This window comes from Capra hircus, chromosome 23 (genome assembly GCF_001704415.2).
Source record: "Capra hircus breed San Clemente chromosome 23, ASM170441v1, whole genome shotgun sequence".
Taxonomy (NCBI): domain Eukaryota; kingdom Metazoa; phylum Chordata; class Mammalia; order Artiodactyla; family Bovidae; genus Capra; species Capra hircus.
In genome coordinates, this window is record NC_030830.1 from 45657243 (window position 1) to 45668460 (window position 11218).

Genomic DNA, 11218 nt, shown 5'->3' on the forward strand with positions numbered 1-11218 from the left:
GTGAAGACGGGCCTGGGTATTCTCTGGAGTTGGAGTCCACTGAGTCTGAGGTGTGAGAGAGTAGCACATTCACAAAATGTCTAAGGATTCCACGTTTGTCATGATACAATAAAACGTCTAATGAGGCCAGATGACCCCCTACAGCAGTTGTGAATTAGTATTTAAGAGTTCAGAGGAACTGGGATCTAGCCTTAGGGGCCTCATCTCTGTTCAAGTACCTCGACTTTGATCTCAGATTAAAGGTTGGACTCCAGCCTTGAACTGTTATTATCCCCTTCCCGGTGCCCTGTGCCCCCCTCCGTGTACTGCTGGGCAGAGCGCCTAGTGTGCTCCGGCCCCGCCACCACTCTACTACTCCCTGACCTGCACGGTGGCCGAGCGGCCTCCATGGTCTTCTCATAACAGGAGGTTTATACAAATGGGGTTAGAAACGGCCTTAAATAACAATCATTTCACTCGAATTCCAACCAATAACTTTTAAACAGAGAAGTCATTACAAATGCTTTCATGCGAGTGGGTGTGAAAACGATGAGGTTCACCTTGACCCCTATACGCAGCTGGACAGGGCGGCTTTTTGTCTTCTGCTCTGTTGGCGTCCAGACTCCAGTTCTCACCTCGGGAAGGTGCCCGGGAACCACGGCTGCGCAAAGGACCCCTTCCTCGCGGCGGAGGGCCCCGGAGCGGGGAGAGGGCGGGGCTGGCGCGAGCCCGCCCCGGGGCGTGATCGGGGGCGGGGCCCCGCGGGCCAGCCTGGGTGAGGGCGTGGCTCACGCGAGCCCCGCCCCGGCTATGCTTGGGGGCGGGGCCTCCGCGGGGTGGGGCGGGGCGAGGGCGTGGTTGGCGCGGGCCTCGCCCCGGGGCGTGCTCGGGGCGGGGCCGGGCCTGGCGCCACGCGGAGCCGCCCCGCCGCGCCGCCCCCGAGGCAGCTCGCGCGGTCGGAGTCCGGCCGCCAAGCCCTCGCGCCCTTATCTGGGTGCCCTGGCCCCCGACTTCGGGTTTGCGGGCAGCGAATCCGAGTAGACGGTTGGCGCGTGGGGACGGCGGTGACCTCGGGCCGCCCGCCCGGCGCAGATGGCTCAGGCGAGGATCAGCGCCAAGGCCAACGAGGGCCGCTTCTGCCGCTCCTCGTCCATGGCCGATCGCTCCAGCCGCCTGCTCGAGAGCCTGGACCAGCTGGAGCTCAGGTGCGCGGGGCGGGGGCCGCGCGGGGACGGAGCTGCGGGCGAGGACCGGGGGGCGAGGGCGGAGCGGAGGGCAGCGCGGCGCTGGGTCGGCGCGGCGGCCCCCCACCCTTCGGCGGCCCCGAGCGCCGAGACCGCGGGACCCCGAACAGAGGAGGTAGGGGGGGACGTGACTCGAGACGACGGCCGTGCCGCCGCGGAGCTTCCAGAACCTTCCGCGTGGGGCCAGGTGTTTCCGGCCCACTCCCCGCCGCGTGCGGTTTTAGGACCGGGGCCGGTTAGTGGTTTCTGTGCTGGGCGACCGAGCCCTTTGCAAAACGGAAAAATCCGTCTGGCCTCAGGCCCGAGAGCAGCGGACAGGTGTCTCCCCAAGCCGCGCTCGGCCTCACCGGGGCGCCGTCCCACCTTCCCGGCCGCCAGAGCCCGAGCCGCAGCGCTCCCTCCCGGTCGGGGTGTCACTGCGGTCGGCGTGTCCCCTCCCGGTCGGGGTGTCCACGGCGGTCAGCGCGCAGAGGGAAGCCCTGGCGGCGAGGGTCGGGCTGAGGTCAGCGAGGATGTGACTTTGGAGCAGGGCCCGGGGTCAGGCGCGCAGAGGTTACCACCAGTCAGAAGGAGCTGCTGTCTCCCTTAAGGCTTTTAGTGCTTTTCTGAATTTGAGAAGATTTAGGAATCTGAGTTCCTGAAAACCTGAGAGCCTGTTTTGCCAGTTTTCCCAGAGCACAGAGTGCCTCACGCCGGCTCTTTCCCTAAATTCTTTCCAGGCTGTGCTGTCAATTCCTATAGAAACCGGTGTGGGGACACTCCTTAGTGACAGATGTAGTCACCGGCTTGTATAGGACTCCTAAATAATGTGTAAGAAATTGGGGAAATAATTTTTTCTCTAACAGTGAATGAAGACTTCTGTGTACTTCCCATAACGGCTTATTGTCACTGAAGTTCGTGTAAATTGTGTGCAGGTGCAATTACAGGCAAATCTCACCAAGGCGTCCAAAACTCCCTAAAACCACAGGTGATTTTTCCCATAGTTACCAGACTCTGAGTGAGCAAAGGAATATATGCAAGGCAAAATTTTAAGAAGGGCTGCATATGTGTCTTTATCTCAAAACAGGACAAGGGGTCTGTTTGCCAGTAAAGTACATTAATAACCAAATGAGGCACTTATTATCATTTATTAATATTTATGTTGACTTTCGTCATTTATTGTATAGTTCTTTTTATTATTACAGAAAGAAACAATGTCTTCTCAGAAAATGAGACGCTCACCACCACGATTTCACGGAGAGTGACAATGGTCCTTCTCCAGCTGAAGCAGGTGGAACAGGCAGAGCAGTTCCTGTGGACGATTTTATGTAGCAGCATTAACAAGTGACTGAGCGTCTCTGGTCTCAAGAACTTTGAGGGCATGTTCTCAGCCATTTCAGGGGGGCTCTTCCCTAGTTGGAAAGAAAGGATGTTTTCTTCTCGGCTCGGGCAGGACACAGTTCCTTTCTTGAAGCTGAGTTATTGTTCTAAGACTTGAATTGATGCCTCACATAGGGCAGGTGCTCATCTTTAAAAGGAAGTTTCTTGTTTGAAATATTACGTTCTAGGGCTTCCTTAATGTGAAATGAATTCTGATTACCGTGTACAAGTGGTTAATCACTTGCTGAATTAACCCTTGAGCTGAGACTGATAAATGTGTGTTCAGTTATTCATTTTAAGGACTTTTCTAGTTTTAGACTGATGAGCTTTGTTTCTTTCTTTTAAAAAAAAGTGATGCTGACAAAATTAAGTCTTTTGGAAGGTTAAGTAAAAAATAGAGAAGTTTATGAAGGCAGATGGGTCATGGAAGAGAGCACTGCGCTGTTAGAAACTAGAATCAGGCCCAGAAGATCAAGTTTAAAAAGAAAACAAGACATTCATGTGTTAACTGTCATTTACTTTCATGTTACGAGTGGCTAATAAAGCAGTGTTGCAGGCACACTGAAAATCACAGACTGTACCAGGAGGTCTGTGTTTACTGTCCCTCTGTTGTGCTAGTCTCAGCAAAAACTTTCTCCGCATGAAATCGAAAATAGAATTATGCTCAGTGCTTCATGACCTGCCATGTGAACTGGTGTCCACGGTGTTTAAAGTTTTTCAAATGTTTGACGGCATCTCACAAATCGCTGAAGAAACTCCAGTTGTTTCTAATGCGTTAGCACGAAACTAGATCTCCTTTTTTGCTTCCTCCTAAAAAGGTGATGTCTCTCTCTACGGGTTTTCGTGACCGTGCAAATGGCCTCTGACTTTTCCATTTGTCAGTGGCTCTGAGCACTTTGCTCACGATTGTTACTATTTTAGCAGTGATCATATAATTCATAAATGATACCCTCCAACAGGTATTTTAGTTAACCAGCATGACTCTACAGGTCCTGTGCCTTTGTGGAAATTATGTCACCCTCATTCTCCAGGCGGGAAATTGAGGCTTGAGAAGTTAAAAGGGCTCAGGAGGAGTGGCTGTAGAGCTTAATGCTTTACGCCTGAATTTTTTGAGTTACTATGTCATATTTCAAAGTGTAGGAATAGTATATGATTTTACTGAAAGAAGTGAAAATTCCACTTAGATCCGGGTTTAGATCAGGGGCTGTTGAATGCCATCTCTGCAGGGTGTGAGTGGCCCTGAAGCTCCGGCTGGTGGTGAAGATGCTTGGCCACGAGGTGTGGAGAGCAGCCCAGGGGACGGACGGGACAGGGAGCTGGCTGTTCACAAGTGTCCGCAGAGTGGCCTCCTGGGCGCCGGGCCACCAAGGAACAAGGGAGGGAGCAGGGACCTGGGTCCTTTAGCTGAGTTTCCTGCTGGGCTGACCCGACCCCCGGAGCCAGAAGACAGCACCCCAGTTAATACTGTGTCAGAGCCTGTAATTTAAAAGGTCACTTCTCATAGACGGTATCATATGAAGCTTCCAAAACCCTCCAAGGCAGGAGGACATCCATTGCCTCCTTTAGCAGCAGTAAAGGTCCAGGGGGACTGAGCGGCCGCCTGAGGCCGTCCTGCTCAGGACTAGCTCCTGACCCTGAAGCCTCGGCCCGTTTTAACGCCAGTGTCTCAGCAGTGAGTGTTCCTTACTGTTTGGGTGATGATTAGGAGCCTTGTTACTTACAATCCTGAGTTCATAGTGCTGAGTGCATAAGAACACCCGGAAGCTGGTGTTCACAGCCCCAGTTCTGGGCACGTGCTGCATGGGGTGGCCCCTCGGTGACTGCAGGGATTGGTCCAGGGCCCCTGGGTACCAGAAACCAGGGATGCTCCGATTTTTCCTAGAAAATGGTGTAGGAGTCAGCCCTACGTATTCGTGGTTCTGTATCTCTGTTAACTCATAATTTAGTCTGTGCTGTCAGTTGGTGAGTTAACCACGTTGACTTCATTCAGTCACACCTACCGTCTCATGATCCCTGTGTCACAAGTGAGGAAACTGAGGCAGAGAGAATGTCAGCAGCTGCTCGAGGTCACTCAGCTAGGACACAGCAGCAGAGCTGGTATGAGCAGCGGGCCCGCAGCTGGCCTGGGGCGCCTGCTGGGTCTGTCTCCCGGCACCTCGTCCCCCAGTCCCCGGGCTGCCAAGACCAGCCGAGGAGGCACACACTCCAGATTCTGTCCTCACGGAACATTCGGAACAGTTCCTCCGTAGTTAAAGCGTAGTTGTGATCTCATGCAGAGAGTTTTCCAGGAGCACAGCCCAGGCCAGCCTTGCTGTGAGGATCAGTTCTTTCCCAATTTGGACACATAGCTCTTGCAGGATCCGCTAGTGAAAACAGAGCTGCCCCCTCTGCCAAGGAGCATTGTCAAGTGATGTGTTAAGAAGGTGAGGGATAAAGTGAAATGGGCTAAGGCTCTTGTGGGCAAAGTTCCAGGAGAAATCACGGAAGGGCAGGTGGGAAATATTTGAATATTTAGTAACTAACTTCTAAAACTAACACACGGGACAGAGACAAAAAGATGTATCTATAAGTTGAATTTAGGGCTTACCAGGTGTTGCTAGTGGTAAAAAAAAAACAAACCACCTGCCAATGCAGGGGAGGTAAGAGACACAGGTTCAGTCCCTGGGTTGGGAAGATCCCCTGGAGGAGGGCACAGTAACCCACTCGTGTTCTTGCCTGAAGAATCCCATGGACAGAGGAGCCTGGCGGGCCACAGTCCATGGGGTCTCAGAGTTGGACACGACTGAGGCGACTGGACACAGCACGTGTGAGCTGAATTAAGACCAGTAGCTGATAGACAGCAACAAGACGACTCGAGCAAACTAGGCAGAGGTTCAGCTTTTGGAAATGCTCGTGTGGCCGCACCGGGTCTCCACGGCAGCACGCGGCGGCTTCAGTTGCAGTGTGTGGGGTCAGGTTCCCTGGGCAGCAGTCAAGCCTGGACCCCCTGCACTGGGAGCTTGGAGTCTTAGCCACTGAACCACCAGGGAAGTCCCAGGTCCAGCTTTTTAAAATAAAAAACTAATAAGCCTGTGCTGTAGTCCATGCACTAGACAGATGTAGTTTTGAATGCCTCAAGGGAGAGGAAGGAGGAAGTTGCTAAGGAAACAGTTCTGCCAAAAGGACTGGCTTTTGAAAAAGGACCACCTAGTGGACCTGGGCCAGGGATAAAGAATGTTCAGGAGGTGAGGGGCAGCAGATGAGAGGGCCACGCTGCCAGAAAGCAGATCCTCAGATCCTGGGGATCTACGTGCTGAAAATGGGATTGTATCTTTGCTGTGAAATGAAGTTTACATAAAATCATACATTAAAAAGTCTAGAAAAAATAAAATCTGTTTTTCACAGGGAAAATGCCTGGCAATTTCTAACCTTGGGAGAAAAGTCCCATCCAATTTCCTCTATATTTGGTTTCATTTAATGACAAAACATCTTTATATGACAGATTAAATATTTTTTTTGGAGTGTCTCCTTTCAAGCCATTTTCTTGTTACAATTCCATGAACATACTATTATAAATTATTATTATTATACTTCTTTCGAGTAACAATTCTCTTTATCATCTTATATTTGAATACAAACTCAGGAGTGCTACAAAGTTCAGCTCTTCTTCCATCGTGGCCTCCTTTACCAGTGACTCGTGTGCCATCTCAATCCTAGAGTCACTTTCGTAGCGCGTTTCTTGTTCGTGCTCACCCCACCGCCTTCGTGTGGCCCCGGCCGAGTCTGCTTGTGTGGAAGGTGTGAGCGCGCTGTGCGTGCCGCTGGAAGGCCGCCCGACGCGTGGCCACTGTCCTGTAGAGCTCCCCCGGTTCTGACTGCTTTCCAGCCACATTTGTCTCACAAGGTTCTTACAAGCTCTGTGCTTCTACTTGCTCTCACAAGCAGAGTCCAACATATATTTAGTATCCCGAGAATCGAAACCTTGTGACTTTACAGTGTGTGGGTGCTATTCTGGGGGTGACAGGTGGGTGCCTGTAGGGGAAGAGGCCTGGGTGTGGCTGGGATGGGGCGGGGACCCCACAGGGTTCTGTTTTCTCTCGCTCTGATGATTTCACAGCCTCGTTCTCTAGTCACTGGTTGTGTTTGTGTGTCTGTGTAGTAAGTGAATGTGTGTCTAGGTGAGGGGGGGTGGGTGGAGTTGGGGCAAGTGGTGCTTAGGGATCGATTTCAGAGGCAGACAGTCTGCAAATCATTGAGGAAAAGATGGATTTAGGGTGGATAGTGTTGGGGAAAATGGTTCACTATTTGGAGAAAAAACAAAATCCTTATCTAATCATAAACAGGTGGATTATGAGTGGATGAAGACATGAGTATGAGGAAAGAGAGAGAGTAAGTTAATAGGAGATGTAAGCAAGTATGTTCCAACCTCGGGATGGGAGGACCCTGAAACAAAAATTCACTGTGTGAGCCAGAAGGTGGAACAAAACCAAGAAAAAGATGGGTCTGATCACTTCAAAGTAAGGCTCTGTGTTCAGTGAAGGACATCCCAGACACAGATTATATGGGGTCGGATGGGAGATAAGCCAAGAGGACAGTAACCCTAGTTTAAAAAAGAGAAAGCAAAATAGGCAAAGGCTGTGAACAGGCTCACAGGAATACAGAGATGTCCAAAATTATTAGCAGTGAAAGAAACCCAGATTAAATGCTGACACCCCGCTTGTCAACTGGGGGACGCGAGTGCTGGCGGGGCTCCTGGGACCCAGGGGCGCCCCGTGCGGCTGCTCTGGAGAGGAGTCCAGAGTGTGACACACCCTGGGTCTCAGCTGTGCCACCCTGGGGTGGGCCCGCCTTCAGGGGACAGGAGTCACGTGCGGGTGGTGAGGGGAGCTGGGGGCTGGGTGACAAGGGAACCCGGCGGGTCTTAGTGAAATATGCTGCTGAGTGAAGAAGCAGGGACACTAAACAAGTACAGATGTTCATCTACAAACAGAAAAGCACTGAACAGAATTCTTGCCCTGTGAGCAGGGAGGCAACTAGGAGCCACGGGGCAGGTGGATGAAGAAGGAAAAAAGTACAGAATAAGAAAGAAAAAGGACTGAAGCGTTCGGGGCGTGCCCCTGATCATCGTGCCAGCTAAGCTGGAGGGACAGGCAGAAGGGGCGCAGGAAGCCTCTGTGCGCTGACCGTGTCCCCGCCCGCAGGGTGGAGGCGCTGCGGGAGGCGGCCACGGCCGTGGAGCAGGAGAAGGAGGTGCTCCTGGAGATGATCCACAGCATCCAGAACAGCCAGGACATGCGGCAGATCAGCGACGGTGAGCCCGCCGGGGGCGCGGGCGCTGCGGGGGGCGCAGAGGACGGGGGCGGGGGGGGGGGGCGCAGAGGACGGGGGCGGGGGGGGGCGCAGAGGACGGGGGCGGGGGGGGGCGCAGAGGACGGGGGCGGGGGGGGGCGCAGAGGACAGGAGCGGAGGGGGGCGGGGGGCGCAGAGGACAGGAGGGGGGCTGCGGGGGGGCGCAGAGGACAGGAGGGGGGCGCAGAGGACAGGAGCGGAGGGGGGCGGGGGGCGCAGAGGACAGGAGGGGGGCTGCGGGGGGGCGCAGAGGACGGGGGGGGGCTGCGGGGGGGCGCAGAGGACGGGGGGGGGGCTGCGGGGGGGTGCAGAGGACAGGAGCGGGGCGGGGGGGCGCAGAGGACAGGAGCGGAGGGGGGCGGGGGGCGCAGAGGACAGGAGGGGGGCGCAGAGGACAGGAGCGGAGGGGGGCGGGGGGCGCAGAGGACAGGAGGGGGGCGCAGAGGACAGGAGCGGAGGGGGGCGGGGGGCGCAGAGGACAGGAGGGGGGCGGGGGGCGCAGAGGACAGGAGCGGGGGTGGCGGGGGGGCGCAGAGGACGGGGGGGGGGGGCGCTGCAGAGGACAGGAGCGGGGGTGGGGGGGTGAGGCGTGACGGGGGTCAGGCACCCCTGCAGCCCCGGCTGGTGAGCCCAGGCCCGGACCCAAACCATCACACGGCCTTAGTGGGTCAGCGTCGCCCCCTCGGCACCCCCCCCCCACCCCCAGCCCCGGCCAACCAGCAGTGGACTTGGAAAGCGTTTGGCAGAGCTGCACAGTTGAGAGGATGACCCAGCACCCTCTTGCTGGCTGAGACTCAGACCACAGGCCGAGTTGGTCGGACAGGATGAGGTCAGCGCCTCCTTTCGGGCCAGCCTTTCTTCCAGGGTCTTGGCTCTGTTTCCTCCACCAGAGCCGGGCACAGTGTGCTCACAGACACGGGATGTGCTGCCCAAAACATGCCTCTGCCCTAAGGATTATCGGGGCTGGTCATTTTCGAGAAACCACAGGCAAAGAAGCAGCTCTGGAAATAGCTGAGGTCACAGTTTTGTAAGAGAAATGTACATTTACACTTCCTAAAGGAAACCTCTGCTTCTGAGGGGTCTCCATGAAAACCTCACCTCTGTGGTTCTCTTTCTGAGGTCCTCGAAACTCGCCTCCCTCCCCATCTCTACCTGAGGATGGAGGCCTGGGCCATCTCCAGGAGTCACTCAGTTTCCCTGGGGGTCTCCCATGTATACATGAGGTCTACACGATGATAAGGTTCTGGTCTTGTTTTTGCTTGTTAGTCTGTCTTATTACAGGGTCTCAGCTAAAAGCTCAGACAGGCAGAAGTTACCATTTCCTCCTCTAGTGCACATAGTCGTGTAGACGCAGGGCATCATTTCCTGCTCTGACCAGCACACCCGCCCCAGCCTCTGCAGACATGACGACCGCGGCAGTCACCCGGCGTCCAGGCTGATCCTCTTCACCACTGACGCTGTTCCGTCGCTCAGTCCTGTCTGACTCCTTGTGACCCGATGGACTGCAGCACGCCAGGCCTCCCTGCCCTACACCATCTCCCTGAGTGTGCTCAGACTCCTGTCCACCAAGTCAGTGATATCATCCAGCCGTCTCATCCTCTGCCGCCCTCCTCTCTCTCCTCTTGCCCTCAGTCTTCCCTGGCATCCTAAGTTAATCTTATTGCTAACAGTATATACCTTTAAGAAATGTATAGGTGCTCGCAGGCTAGATTTAACCACACACAAATGCCTTAGTGTTCTTGACATGGATGTAGGTGTGTCTCATATTGATTGATATTTCAAACTTTTTATGATTAGGAGAACGAGAAGAATTAAATCTGACTGCGAACCGTCTGATGGGACGAACCCTGACTGTGGAGGTTTCAGTAGAAACAATTAGGAGTCCCCAGCAGCAGGAGTCCCTCAAGCACGCCACGCGGATCATCGATGAGGTGGTCAGCAAGTTTCTGGACGACCTGGGAAACGCCCGGAGTCACCTGATGTCACTCTACAGCGCGTGTTCCTCCGAGGTGCCTGCGGGGCCGGTGGACCAAAAGTTCCAGTCCATTGTGATCGGCTGTGCTCTCGAGGATCAGAAGAAAATCAAGAGACGACTAGAGACTCTGCTTAGGAACATTGAAAACTCTGACAAGGCTATCAAGCTGCTGGAGCATTCTAAAGGGGCTGCTTCCAAAACGCTGCAGCAGAATGCTGAAGCCAGATTCAACTAGTGTTCAGACCTAACAGTCCTATAAACAATCATGTAAAAACGATAAAGAACTATCTTAAATGATAATGGTTGTGTATGTCATATATAACTCATTTGATACTGATAGTTATTTCTGAAGAACAAAATATCTCAGTGTTGTTAGTTTTGTGAATAACAATTAAAATTAGAAATATTTTGATTACCTTTCTAGAAGTTTTTAGATTGAATTCTTGTCTTGTACTAGGATCTAGCACCTCCTATATATCTATATTTTACTATTCTGTGGATAACAGCATGTGGGGAAACAAGTGCTTGGCTAGGGGCAGAAGCATCATGGGCCTCTCCTGGACTTTGTCTACAGACACATGGGCACACAGGGCTTTCGGCTGACCAGACAGCCTGTTCATAACGCAGCTACACTCTCTGCTGAGAGCGCAGCAGTGAGCTTGGAGGGATGGGAAGGAACCTTCGGTACACCACATCGCCTTCATTCAGCAGGTTTTTAGTCATCTATATCAAATTATTTTGAACTTAAAGACTTACACAACTCCTAATATGCATTTCTCGGTAAGACATGAAAACATGACATCAGATGGGAGACCCCGCCTCTGATGTTGCCACTCTGAACAACTACTTCATCCCCTTCATCCGTTTCAAAGTGCATCATTTCTTTAAAGTTTTAATCATTAGAGAAATATGATGTTGTAATTTGCCTTTAAAAAGAAAAATGCTGTTTTAAAGTTTGCTTTTAATTCTCAAAAACCTCTATCCTGTGTAGTTATACAATTTGCCTCCCATTCCACTTACTGAACGTTTAGGTGGTTTCCAGTTTGTTGCTTATCAATGCAACAGATTTATGCACACCAAGCTTTTCCCTTCTTTTGTTTCCGATTTTCTTCATATAAATTCTTAGCAACTGGTTTTACTGAGTCAAAGGGTGTATGCATTTTCATGGCTTGATATGTTTCCAAAGTTTTTTTTGTATGAGTTATATCAATTTATATGTCTTCAATAATTAAAAAGTAGCTGTTTCACTGAAAACTTTGCAGCATTTGAGCATTTTTCCTAATACTACATATGAAATACTTTTATTTAGATTGCATTTTGTTCACTAACAAGG

At 52.6% G+C, this 11218-nt stretch overlaps 1 protein-coding gene across 1 annotated transcript; it reads left to right on the forward strand.

Annotated features, from left to right (window-relative positions):
• Positions 873–11139, forward strand: BAG2 (BCL2 associated athanogene 2). Its single transcript, XM_018039019.1, has 3 exons — positions 873–1184; positions 7763–7872; positions 9708–11139. Exons 1-3 carry the CDS (start codon positions 1072–1074, stop codon positions 10118–10120), a joined length of 636 nt encoding a protein of 211 aa, XP_017894508.1. The 5' UTR covers positions 873–1071; the 3' UTR covers positions 10121–11139.

Bases quoted from the DNA above. Each gene is read 5' to 3' on its own strand.
- BAG2 (XM_018039019.1), top strand. From the start codon at position 1,072: ATGGCTCAGGCGAGGATCAGCGCCAAGGCCAACGAGGGCCGCTTCTGC. The intron at 1,185-7,762 runs GTGCGCGGGGCG...CCCCGCCCGCAG, and splicing joins CTGGACCAGCTGGAGCTCAG to GGTGGAGGCGCTGCGGGAGG. The intron at 7,873-9,707 runs GTGAGCCCGCCG...TTTTATGATTAG, and splicing joins CATGCGGCAGATCAGCGACG to GAGAACGAGAAGAATTAAAT.